This window comes from Lepus europaeus, chromosome 6 (assembly GCF_033115175.1).
Source record: "Lepus europaeus isolate LE1 chromosome 6, mLepTim1.pri, whole genome shotgun sequence".
Classification (NCBI taxonomy): Eukaryota; Metazoa; Chordata; class Mammalia; order Lagomorpha; family Leporidae; genus Lepus; species Lepus europaeus.
Genome location: NC_084832.1, coordinates 91,488,986 through 91,502,948, shown reverse-complemented (window position 1 = coordinate 91,502,948; position 13,963 = coordinate 91,488,986). Strand labels below are relative to the sequence as shown.

The 13,963-nt window shown below is 41.0% G+C and overlaps 1 protein-coding gene across 1 annotated transcript in view; it reads right to left on the bottom strand.

Moving 5' to 3' along the window:
• The window catches only part of ATP8A2 (ATPase phospholipid transporting 8A2), a 515,416-nt gene that overhangs the window by 324,585 nt on the left and 176,868 nt on the right, over window positions 1-13,963 (bottom strand). Inside the window, exons 8-11 of the mRNA XM_062195192.1 lie at window positions 11,786-11,855; window positions 10,643-10,770; window positions 9,332-9,443; window positions 1,513-1,678 (exon numbers count right to left, since the gene is read on the bottom strand). Of these exons, the coding sequence (XP_062051176.1) occupies window positions 1,513-1,678; window positions 9,332-9,443; window positions 10,643-10,770; window positions 11,786-11,855 (476 nt within the window). The remainder of the gene's footprint in view (window positions 1-1,512; window positions 1,679-9,331; window positions 9,444-10,642; window positions 10,771-11,785; window positions 11,856-13,963) is intronic.

Here is a 13,963-nt window from a genome sequence, read left to right as displayed (position 1 = left end):
AGTTTTCCATTTGAAATAATCAGAACATTAAATAAATGGTTTTCAATCAGTTTAACAGTCTTGCACCATCTAAGGGCATTTTGGTCAAGGATGGTTCACATCCATGGCAGTGGTCTCATAATATTATATTTTCAAGTGATGCCATGGCATCTTGGTTCATGAAGTGCACTCTATGATGTTCACACATTGATGAAATCACCTGTTGATCCATTTAGCACATATCTCACAAATCCCTGTCATGAAGCAATTAATTTCAATATATTGAAAGATGTGAATAATCCTAAACCAATACTTCTAAGTTTTAGAATTCAGATTCATTCAATATTTTTGTCATCAAATTCTATTTATTTTCTGGAATTGCTGTGTAAACAGATCACCATGTTCCCACCTCCCAAAAAATAGTGCAATAAAATTGGACAAATTCACTAAAAGCAAACACTGTAAGTTTTTAGAAATGGGTCACAGAGAGCACAAAAGTTCAAATGCATTTCAAGAAAATCTACTGAATTCCAGTAAACAAAGTAGAAGCCTTTGGTATTTAAGACAGAGGCTATTTCCCCACCCCCAGCCACAGATTCATGGATACACAATGATTAAGTTTTGTGCTGGGCAAGGGTAGGGGCTGACCATGAAGACCAGCAGCACCTATCTCCCTCAACTCCAGTCTTATGTTGTAAAGCTTCTTGCTTAAGCACACCATGGGAGACAGCAGTGATGGCTCAAGTGGTTTCATTCTTGCCACATATGTGGGAGACCTAGATTGAGTTCCAGGCTCCTGGCTTCAGCCTAGCCCAGTCCCAGCTGTGACAGGCACTTTGGGGTTTAAACAGTGGATGGAATATCTCTGACTCTGACACTCAATATCTCCCCCACCCCTCCCTCTCTCTCTCCCCACACCCCTTTCTCTTTGCCTTTTAAATAAATAAAAAGAAAAAAATTTCATGGAAAAATGTAATTAAAAGGTAACATTTCTTTTGGTGCAAAAATTTCTTAAGTGCATGCATTTGAGAGATCTTCTCTAAGAACATGATAAGTGTGTATTATGAAAGAAATGCATGGATTTCAATTTTTTGGCTATCAATTTCATTTTTCCATGAACCTTTTCAAGTACCTTCATGTAATATAATATATAGTACAATAATAACATAAACAAGGGAAGAAATGGAGTATGTTCACTGGAGTGCAATTTTTGTATTTTACTGGAATTAAGCCAGTATGAATCTGAAGTAGATTCCAAAAAATAAAATGTAGCTTGTAATCCCTAAAGCAACTACTAAGAAAATATCTTCAAAATAATTAAAATAGTATTTGAGTATAAAACATCCCTCGAATGTGCCCATCTTCATTTCATTACATGATTCCCAATCTGTTAACTCCTCTTGAAAGGCTAGCATTGGGTATAGTAGCCAAGGGAACAAAGAATAGCATGGCCCTCACACATCTGCCGTGCTTGGAAGGACATTCCAGGGTGGTTTTGCCCAACTTCAACAAGCAATCCATCCCAACACTTACCCATCTTCTTGATGTACCAGTTTTTTCCACCATGGGACCCATTCCAGTACAGAGCCCCCACTGAGCTCACCAACGCCATGACCAAGAGGATTCCAAACAATACCAGGATCTGCACGTTGGTCACTTTCTCAACATTTGATCTCTTGAGAGGTGCTTTGGTTGAATTCTGTACAACAGCATTTAAAACCAGTAAGGGTCAAGAACAGACTTGAGCACAAGGGGTAGGGAGAAAAGGAGGCAAGATAACCAAATCAAACAGCTAAAAAGTAAAAGACTACTTATTTCTAATTTTTTTGGTCAGTCAATAACATTAAAAGTTGTACATGGCTCCTAAATCAACAATCAGTCATAAGGAAATAAGAAAGAGACACCTTCTACCAGCTTTTTAAGAAATTCTAATGATATGGAATTCTGTACTTATGATTAGATCTAGTTTAGTCATTGTCAGCATCTTAGAACATAATAGGTTCTAAAAATTTAAGTCCAGTTTAAAAGAAATCAGAACACTGTTAATTCAAGAGGAAGTCAGAGTTTCTACACCATAAAAATCTAAGGAGAATCTTAAAATTACTAAATTGGCATTACAATAAATATACAAAGAGATTTTTTAAATACATATTTTCCCACAACTAGCTCAAAAAATTAGAGGAAAAAGGACAAGCACGAACACATACACATCAATAGTGTCAAATAGAACATTAATAGGTATCAAAATAAATGGATGGACAAAAAGTTGGAAAACCAAACAAGAAATGAGCAGCAAAAGTCAAGAAGGGCCTTGTGGACAAGAGAAACCTGAATGGCTCTGAATCTTAGGCAGAATATAAACAGGAAGGTTACAACGGAATAGAGAAGACTTTTTTTTACAGGCAGAGTAGACAGTGAGAGAGAGAGACATAGAGAAAGGTCTTCCTTTTCTGTTGGTTCACCCACACAATGGCCGCTGCGGCCGGCGCATCTCGCTGATCCGAAGCCAGGAGCCAGGTGCTTCTCCTGGTTTCCCATGCGGGTGCAGGGCCCAAGGACTTGGGCCATCCTCCTCTGCATTCCCGGGCCACAGCAGAGAGCTGGACTGGAAAAGGAGCAAGTGGGACAGAATCCAGTGCCTCTACCAGGATTAGAACCTGGTGTGCCGGTGCCACAGGCGGAGGATTAGCCTATTGAGCCATGGCGCCGGCCCCAGAAAGGTTCATGAACACTAGATTCAAGGACCACTGCTTTTCAAGTGGAAAATTTAGGACTAGACTCCAGTAGTGGAGAAGTCAAGAGTACAGTATATGCAAAGCAGTTATGCACCTTGTGTCAACTGATTTAAAAAAATAAAATTAGAAGCACCACAATTCCTGACGTTAAAACATACTACACAAAGCTATAGTAATTAAAACAGCATACTCCTGGCATAAAAGCCAATGAGACAGAAAAGAGAATGAGGAAAATAACCCACATACATACAGTCAACTGGTTTTTGACAAAGGTGCAAAGAAACACTAGAGAAAGGATAGTCTTTTCAATAAATGGTGCTGGCAAAACTGGATCTACATATGTAGTAAAATTAAATTAGATACCTACCTCTGATCATATTAAAAATCAACTCAATATGGATCAAAGACCTAAATGTAAGACTTCGAACTATGAAACTGTTAGAAGAAAACACAGAGGAAACACATTAAGAAATTGGTATAGGGCTGGCGCTGCGGCTCACTAGGCTAATCCTCTGCCTGCGGCGTTCTAGTCTAGGTCGGGGCGCCAGATTCTGTCCCGGTTGCCCCTCTTCCAGGCCAGCTCTCTGCTGTGGCCCGGGAGTGCAGTGGAGGATGGCCCAGGTGCTTGGGCCCTGCACCCCATGGGAGACCAGAAGCACCTGGCTCCTGCCTTCGGATCAGCACGGTGCGCCGGCCACAGCACGCCTACCGCAGCGGCCATTGGAGGGTGAACCAACGGCAAAAGGAAGACCTTTCTCTCTGTCTCTCTCTCACTGTCCACTCTGCCTGTCAAAAACAAAAGCAAAAAAAAAAAAAAAAATTGGTATAGGCAATGGTTTCTGGATAAAAACCCTAAAGCATAGGCAACAAAAGCAAACTGGGCAAATGTGATTAATCAATCTCAGAAGCTTCTGCACAATAAAGGAAACAAGAGGGAGAAGAGACACCCAAAAAGTGAGAGAAAATATGTGCAAGCTACTTATCTGGCAAAGGATTAATATCTAAAAATATGTCAAGATCTCAAAAAAACTCAACAACAAAAAAACAAACAATCCAATAAAGAAATGAGTAAAGGACCTGAACAGACAGTTCTCAAAAGAAGAAACGCAGATGGCCAACAAATATATGAAAAAATTATCAACACAATTAGCCATCAGGAAAAAGCAAATCAAAACCACAATGAGGTATCACCTCACCCCTGTCATAATCACTATTATCAAAAAGACAGACAGTAATAAATGCTGGTGAGTATGTGGAGAAAGCGGAACTCTTAAACACTATTGGTAAAAAAGTAAATTAGTACAGTCACTATGGAAAACAGTATGGAGATTTCTTTAAATATTAGAAATAGAACTGTCCTATGATCCAACAATCCTTCTACTGAGTATATACCAAAAGACATGAAATCACTGTACCAAAGAGATACCTGCTCCACCATGTTTATTGCAGAACTTATCACAATAGCAAAGGTATGGAATCGAACAAGATGTCCATTATCAGATGACTGGACAAATAAAATGTGATCATATAAATATATATATGCACAATGAAATATTATTCAGTCATAAAAGGAATTAAATCCTGTCATTTGCAGCAAAATGGATGGAACTGGAGGACATCATTTTAAGTGAAATAAGCCGGACACAGAAAGACAAATACTGTATATTCTCCCTCATGTGGGAGTTAAAAACAAGAACTCAATCTGACCACAGAATGGTGATTACTAGATGCTAGGAGGAATGGGGGGATAAGTGGAATTTGGATGATGGGTAGCAAATCAGAGTGAGAGTGAATGAATAAGGTCCTAATGTTTCACAGCATAGTGGAGAAAATGCAGTTCACAATAACCTTCTAGAATGAACAAAAATAAGAGAAAAGCTCCAACACTCCAATCACAAAGCAATGTCAAAGAGAAAATACTGATTATCCTGATTTGGTCAGTATACATCATATACACATTTATTAAAATGTTGCACTGTGGCCCCTAGATATGTACAATTACTGTTAATACAATTTTTTCTTTCAAAACAAAAAAACGTATATGCCCCTAAAGAAAGATTTCTGAAGGTAGCTGTAGTGGGCAAAATAATTCCCCACCAGTGATATCCATCTCCCAATCCCTGGAAACTGTGTGTTATTTTATATAGCAAAAGAGATGGTGCAGCTATGATTAAATTAAAGACTTTGTGATGGGGAGATTATCCTGGATTACCCAAGTGGACCCACTCTCATCACAGGGGTCATGAAAAGGGAGAGGCTTCCTTACTTGTGGCCGGGGGGCAGGTGACCACACAGGAACAACCAGATAGACATAGCACTGCTGGCTCTGAAGATGGAGAGGGGACCACAAGCCCGGGGGGGAGGCACCATTAGAGGCTGGAAGAGGGAAGTTCTTTAAATTAACCAGACTATACAGACTTAAAAAAAAATTCCTCTTGAATTTTAATGGAAATAAATCCACTAGGGAAGGCCACTTTGTTAAATACCATATAAAGGCCAACAGGAATGACACATCTATATCGGGCCTCAGGGCAAGAGCGGGCAGACCAGTTCCAAGACCATTTATCCTACTCTTTTAAAAACGAATGATGATCTTACCATTTTCAATAAGCATTCATTGAAAACAAATGACAACAAACTTCATTCCTCTGACCCCATTAGTCACTGACTTCTGATCTTTTCCAGTAGATGAATTCTGGCCAGTTAACAGGGTTACAAAAATTTATCTTTCATCCAGTGGAACAAAAACAATCCCAAAACATCCGGCTTCCATATATGCCCTTACTGAGAGCCAAGTTCTGTCTATGCATTCTTACCCCATGCCACGAAGATTTCTACTTGCAGAGATGAGTTTTTAATGTCAAATTCCTCAAAGAGTCATAAGCGCTCCTGTGAGGGTCCTTCCAAGAGCTCAAGGAAAGTGCATATTATGAAAAATACTATGCACATATTTTTTTAATTTTCACCAAAATAAACTTACATCTTAACTTCATTTTTCACAAAGGTTTTGAAATATCCTTGTATAAAATTCTTAAAGAATATTGCTATTTCCTCAGAGTGGAATTGTAAATAGAAACAGGTCAAGTGTCAGATTTTCAAAAAGCTAAAATCAGACCTGAAATTGATTCATTTTATTCCCTCCTAAGAAAGCAGGTGGAAGAATGTGAGTGGGAACACTTGCTCTGTGTGGCCTGACTACATGCAAATCCCAGCCCTACCGCTCCCCAGGTTTGCAAGATTGGGAGAATTTAGACACTCCATGCCTCCATTCCCTCTTCTAGGAAATGAGAAGTACTTATCTGTATGTTCCTCGTACAGCCATGGTGAGCAATAAATGAGTTAATATATGTTAATCACTTGGAGTAAGGCACAATTTGCAGTTATGTTTGCTGTAATGTGGTGATCCCTTTCCCATTAATTCAACCAACAGAACTAGTAGATTGAAATATTTCTCGCTGTAACTACACCACATGTGAACGGAGGGAGCCTTCCAGGTTAGAAGGACCCTGCAGCAATCCAGTTGCCTGTCTGTGGTCAAGGAGTGCGAGTATAGACAGAAAGGGCTTCCAGCTCTGTGTGCTACACTGTATTTCTTTAGAAAGCTCATTATTTTTACTCTTTTCAGTCCTACAGCACAGCAAGCCTAGCACAGTTGTTTCTGGGGTTTTCCATCATCCTGAACTCCAACAGTCAACCCACAGTAAGCCTTGCCAGGGGAGTTATCACATTAGGGACAAGGCCAAGTGCCTCCCACACTCAGGATACAAACTGCACAAGATCCTCTGGCGCACACCTTGTCACTGAAGACAGGATGGAAGCGTATGAATGTGCAAGGGTACGTCAAAAGCATCATGGAGGAGGAGGTGGGTGTGGTGTGCAACAGGCTAAGCTGCCACTTGAAACGCCTGTATCCCGTATGGGAGGTGGGGGTTCAGGTCCTGGCTACTGCACTTCTGATTCAGCTTCCTGCCAATGCTTCCTGGGAGATAACAGGTGATGGTTCAAGTGCCTGGATCCCTGCTACCCATGTGGGAGACCAGATGGAGTGCTGGGCACCTGACTGGTTTGGCCTAGCCTTGGCTGCTGTGGAATTGGGCAGTGAACCAGCAGATGAAAGATATTTCTCTCTCTTAATCTCTCTCTCTCTCTCTCTCTCTCTCTCTCTTAAAAAAAAAAAAATAAACATCTTTTAAACGTCATGCAAAATGGAATTAAAGCTCGATTATTTTGCTGCCAAAAATGTTTAAATCCATGTAAACATCGGGATCACCAGAAAGTTTGTGGAAAATGTGTATTATGAAAAAACTACATGTGGATTTTAACATTTTTGCACCAAAATACACTTTTTTAAATTCATTTCCATGAACCTGAAGTGCCTTTATTTAACCTAATTCTTATACCTTAGCTACAAAGCTGTACTGCAATAATCTTGAAAAGCACTCTGAGAAAAATACCCAGCGTCCATGAAATTCTGCAGGGTGCCTAAATTTGTAATATGTGCAATCTGAAAACTGTCCTTGGGGTCCTGCCCAAGTCTGAGCTAACCATTCTTGATACTTTCGTCACTTCATCCTAAGAAATGGAAGGCCTGATCTGTGGTTAGCAGAGCTCCAAGCATCTGCAAGTGGTTTCTGACACTGGACAGCAGAAGTTCCAGACTTCTTAGCAGGTGGTAGAGCACAAAACTACATCAAGATAAAGTCCTTCCGTACAGACTGCTCTGCAACAACATACCTTAGGCCTTCAAATCAGCCCCTGTAAATGGACAGAGATGTGGCAGAGGACAGCACATCTCAGACATAGTGAACGATCACAATCTACCCAAGAGCAGCCTCTCGGCACTCACCAACTATCCATGCTCCTAACCACCACAGATCCCTCTCGCCTGCTCACCCAGCACACAACCCTTGCAACTGTTCTGCACCTGGGTCCTAGCCTCCCAGGACCAAAATTGCGCCAGGTCCTCCTCCTCCTTAACTGCTGTGGCTACGTCTTCCCTGAAGCCTCTCCAGGCAGAGGGTACCCCAGTAAAGACACATCTTTTGGCATCTGAAGTTGTATTACTGGATATCTATTCAAGACTTGGCAATACTTCTGAACCTTTGTCTAATGTCATGCTTAAAAAAAAAGACAAAAATTACCATCCGTGCCTTCTCTCCCCACCCAGCAAGACCCATCAGTCACTCCCCCTCACTCACTGAAGACTTAAACTTGGCTCATGGTGTTCTCTGCCCCAGCCTTTTCACCATGCTTTCTTCATGATCACAGCCATCATCCCACTGAATGCCTTAGTCTCTGTCCCTTATGCCCAAGACTGAGTGTTTTTCAGTAGCTCTATCCGAGCATCCTCCTCCCATGGTTTACCCTCAAGTCTTGCCAGGCTATAATACTTCCACTTCAAACACTCAAGGTCGAGTATCCTGCACGCCGATCATCCAGCCACTCTACAACTCCACCAATCCTGGTCAGCCCCAACGAGTCTCTCAACCCTTCTAATCCTATCTCCCTTCCCTGTCTTCACTGCATTAACTAGCTGGCGTGGTCACAGGCTCCAACACTCGACCTGGTCTAATATTTACCTCCCTCATCTTCCTAGCCTTTGACCTCAAAGAAGGGATCAATGCAATAGTCTGCCTTCACCAACTCAATATTCTAAAGCCTGCTTTTGCCCAGGGCTCATTTTTCGTATCCGTTAACTGTACCCCCAAACTTAGGTTGGATGACCTTTCTACAAACATCACAGCATCTCATAATAACACACAACACAACCACTATCTCTCTACTTTGTGATACTGAATTACTCTTTAGTCTACCCAGTTCCCATAGGGTAAGCCTGGGCCTTTCACCATGGTACCAAATAGCCAGCACAAGACTTGGGGCACGGTGGTCACTAAATACTTTTTGATTAGGAAATATAGCCAAATGTGTGCTTGAGAAGTTATACAAAAGGGTAGATGAGCTGAAAAGCCAATTCTCATGAACAGCTACCATTAGTGAAGTAAGACAGCAAATGACACAAAAGAACAGAAATGGCACAAAGGGACACTGGTTCATGTAGAATTTCAAAAGATATCTGGAAAATATTATCATAACATATATGCAAGCTATAAATTCACAAGCAATAGTTTTTCAAAAAAATCAACAAGGAAAAAGCAAAATCGTATTAACTCAATATTTTTCCTTTGGTATATGAAGAATAAATACTAGTTCAACAATAACAGATTTTAAATTGCCTAGAATTTAATTAAATAAGACAATTTACTGAAACATCTTAGTGAACTGAAGAGAAAAAAGTAGAGAAAGAAGAAAAAATTGGAACTAATTCCCCTTTGAAGTTTAGAAGACAAATAATTTAGAACTGATTGCCCCCCTAAAACTAAAAAATAAGACTACTTATTTATATTTCAGGTAAGAGGTAACAGATATCTGATAACAGAGATCTAGAAGAAGTTACCTACAAAACTAAAATAAAGTCACTTCCTTTCCAGATTTAGGTTCCTAGACAAACCTGAGCCTCCTAAATGCAATATCTGTATTTTCCACCCTGTATTCAATAAAAATAAAAAGAAAGAAAAAGACTAAAATCAGTATTGTTTTTCAGCATAGAAATGTTTTACCTGCATGAGCTTGGTGTCGTGTCCAGTATACACAACTATGCCAAAGACCCACTGGGTATTTCTAAGCTGTGTACCTCTTAATAAGATCTGGTCAGGCCCAAGGGAAACAGGGCTAAAAATAAGAAACAACATTTACATTTAATGATAGTCTGACAAGTGAGAATGAATTCCCCTTACACATAACCCCATGATAAACTCAATGTTTCCTTTAGTCAAATTTGAATTACTTCATGGAGAAACACAAAAGTTATCTTTGGCCTATTCTACTCCAAAAAACACCCAGATAAAAGATCTATTTTATCCACTCATCACTACAGATAAAGGATCTTTTTTAAAAAATAAAACATTAGAGATAATTATATCTCATAATCCTGTGATGAAATTCAACACACAAAATAAAACTGCCAAGACAACAACAAAACCCTCTCCATTTGGGAAATTGAGTTTATTTGATAGGTTATTGTGAGGCAAAAAAAAATGTAAAAAGCAGTAAACCTAAGCTATCAAGTTTGTTAGGGAATATTTAATGATTATATAAATACCTGAGTGATAATTTAGACATTCAAAATGGGGAGCCAAGAGAATAGGTATGCATGCTAAGTGAAAAGCCACAAGCAAGCCCACTTTGCCTTCATATTTACTGTAGGCCAAGTCCGACGACCCAAGCCATGATTCTATACAAAACATAAAGGACAGTCCAACAGGTCTGGGGAGCGCTGGTCAGAAGCATGCAGACAACAGATGGGCAGAAGATGGAAACTGCACCCCAACATCATGACAACATAGGACTCTCAACAATGAACACCAAAGAGGACAACAGAATACAGACAACAGGGCACTGAATACATTCTAGACAAAGAGCGATCCTTCACTGGACTCTAAAAACAAGTGAGTGCTACTTAGGAGAATGCTAGCAAAACAAACAATATATTTCTCTCCTGAGTCTATCAGCTTCGGTGCACCTCAGACACCTGCCTTCTGCTTTTCTGGACAACTACACACAGCTAAAACCATTTATCTTGCTTGGCAGTTATGGGCACAGAAAGAACAGACCACAAGCTATGAACTTCATCAGAGTCCCACAGACTCTTTTCTTGCGTAAAAATTAGGTTTTACTTCAATTTACGGGAAATTTTGAATTTATTGAAATGGTGGCTCAAGAAAAGTTCAGGGTGCCATAGCTAAGCTAATATGAAGAAATCTCACTATTCTAAAATATTATGAAAGTAGAAAACAAATGCATGTTCCATAACTCCAATAACTCTTAGTTATATTACAAAAAAAAAATACTAAGAACAGGAAAAATGATACCTTTTTCCATCTAAGTTCAAGTTTCCAGTGAAGTCATAGAGGTGGCGATTGGGCCCTTCACATTCTACAGTTCCAGATAACTTCATTAACACATCCCTTGTTTGCATGTCAGCAGTGTGACTCAAACCCTAAAACGTTAAACAAAAGAGGTTGCTGAACACAATCTCCCATATTTAAGGAACAACTTCCAGCATCTCCTTAATCACAAGGAAATGATGAGCCGTCTACAGTGCAATAATTTGATAAATCAAATCTGATATACTTTATTAGTAGCTTGTGTCACAACAATCTAATGCAAAAGTAGCAGAGATTTCAATGAAGCAAAAGTGAAGATTCCACCACTGGGTGAGAAACACCCATGTTAATTATCATACTCACACACCTTACAGAAAGCATAATCTATTAGCTTTATGACATCACTCTTAATATTGAGTATCTCTTTAATATTTTACACTATGTAGCACTCACCTCTTCTTTTTGAAAAAAATAAATGGATTTTTCTAAACATTTTGAAATATACACCAAAATAGTCTAGTACCACAAACCTTGTTAACTCTTCTTTAAACAGAAAAAAAATGTCTAAAGCAAAAACCTACAGTAGAAAAGAAAAAGTGGACAGAAATATTAAATTCAACTGCATGCAGCAGCATCAAAATGCTTAAAATTTTTAGATATTGAAAACTTCTTCATTGTAGAATTAAAAATACATAGAATATTTATGGCATGGGCACTTCGTGTCTGCTATACCACTCTCTAGAACTAGAGTCTAAGTTCCAACAGCAGCCTACACTGAGACACCCGAGGCTCATCTGCTCTGTCTCTCCGAGGCAGTCACTGTCCCTTCTGTCATCAGCTCATCTTAGCTGAGTGTGTGCTGTCTTTGGCATCACAGCAGAGAGCTCAGAAGACAGAAACAAAGGCACAGCGTCCTTTGCAATCGATCCTGTGCTGAGCCCATGTTTTGTCTCTCCCACCACTTTCAACGCATTCCCCTCAAAATAAAAGGCATACTCTTCCCATACAGCCCACCCTTTTGTGGCTGAACATGCTTCTCTCTAGAATAGACATGGAGTGGCACGTGTAGGAGGACCACGCATGCAACTTGGGCTCCCAAGACAGTGCGAGTCACAAAAGTGATTTTACCTGACGTATTTTAAGGTTTGTCTCGCCGTCGAGATTTGCTGTTTCAACGTAACACATTGCCTGAGGTTCACTAGGGAAGAAAGAAAGAAAGCCAAATTTAGTGAAGTCTTCTCCACAAATTTACTGTTCAGAAAATCACTATTACAGAAACTATGTGTGCTGGTCAAACCCTCAAATTAAGTTGTTATTAACGGCCATGTCAGTGGTTGTCACTGCTGACAAAGGAAGGCACACACTCATCTCTGGGGCTCAACATCAAGAGACAGCTGTCTTCCCAGGTCCCACCTACCGACTGCAGGGACTCCGGCAGACAGGAATGGGGATGAATGAGAAGGGGAGGGGCCTGTGGCCTGAAACAGGAGATGGTCCGGCTAAGACCCGGACACAGGGTGGGGGTGGTCCTCAAAATCTGAGGCTGAGCCTCACCCCGACCAAAAGAGGTGACTCAGGCGTGGTCAGGACAACTCATCTGAAGAAAATCACAGCCTGAACGGAAGGATTGAGGCATAGCCTTTGATTCTTTGCAATTTTCTTAAGTTTTTTTTTTTCAATTTAATGTATTTATTTGAAAGGCAGAGAGACAGATTTCCATCCACTGATTCATATGCCCAAATGCCCACAATAGTCAGGACTGGGCCAAGGCTAAAGCCATGAGCCCAAAGCTCAGTTCAGGTCTCCCATATGGGGAAAAGTGACCCATGTACTTTAGCCATCACCCGTTGCCTCCAAGGTCTACACCAGCAGAAAGCTGGAGTCAGGAGACAGATGGGAAATCAAACCCAAATACTCCAAAACAGGACATGGGCACTAGGCTGAATGCCTGCTCCTGGCTGCATTTTTTACCAAATCAAAGGGCAAATTTTAATCAGATCAACAAAAAAGTTTTTTAGCTTTGATTCATTTACTAAATGTATTTGAAAGACAGAGGCAGGATAGATAGAAATCTTCCATCCACTGGTTCACTCCCCAAATGCCTACAACACCCAGGGCTGGGCCAGGCCAAAGCCAGAAACCAGGAACTCAATCCAGGTCTCCCATGGGGGTGGCAGGGACCCAAATACTTGAGCCACCACCTAGGGCCTCAGGCTGTGTCCATCAGCAGGAAGCTGCAATCGGGAGTGGAGCTGGGTCTGGAACTCAGGTATCCATCCCAATATGGACTATGGGCATCGCAAGCAGCATCTCCACCACTGAGCCAAATGCCCACCCCGAAGCACCAGAATATCCCAAGAATAAAAACCCAAGTGCATCGGTGCTATTCTCCCAGTTCTCATCTTTGAGTTTGGATTAGTCGGCATAGTCAGTGGTGGCAAGAATGAACTGTGCAACCCACAGGCTAAGTAAAAATTCTGCAGGGCTAACTTTACGGGCTTATGCGGCCTTTATGGACTTCTGTGACTTTATGGACTAAACAGTATGTTGTTTTCTCATGTATAAAGGAAAGATAGAAAGGGCTATTGGGAAGATTAAATGGGATATTATAAAAGCAGGCTACCTTGGCCAGTGCCACAGCTCACTAAGCTAATCCTCCGCCTGTGGCGCCGGCACCCCGTTGCCCTCTTCCAGTCAGGCTCTCTGCTTTGGCCCGGGAGTACAGTGGAGGATGGCCCAAGTCCTTGGGCCCTGCACCTGCCTGGGAGACCAGGAGGAAGCACCTGGCTCCTGGCTTCAGATCGGCGCAGCATGCCAGCTGTAGCGGCCATTTGGGGGGTGAACCAACGGAACAAAGACCTTTCTCTCTCTCTTTTTCTCTCTCTCTCTCACTGTCTAACTCTGCCTGTCCCAGACGTGGCTGTTACAACCATTTGGGGAGTGAACCAGCAAATGAAATATTCTCTCTTTCTCTCTCTCCCCATTTCTTTGCCACTCTACCTTTCAAATAAATCAATAAATCTTTATTAAAAAGGCAAGGTTTGTGCTGTCCACTACATGTATAACTGAGGGGTGATAGATTTGATATATTTCTAGCACAAAGCTACCAGAGAACATGGCAATGATATTTGGACAGAAAGGGAGAAAAATACAAACAAGTAAAAAGCATACATATGCCTATGCACAGACAATGCCCATGGTACTCTGAACAGTTATTCAAGGGCGGCAATGGGTCCTGTGTGAAGGGCTGCTGCCTGGACCCAACAGGAAGCTGATGCTGACGATTAAGATATGCTACAATCCTCA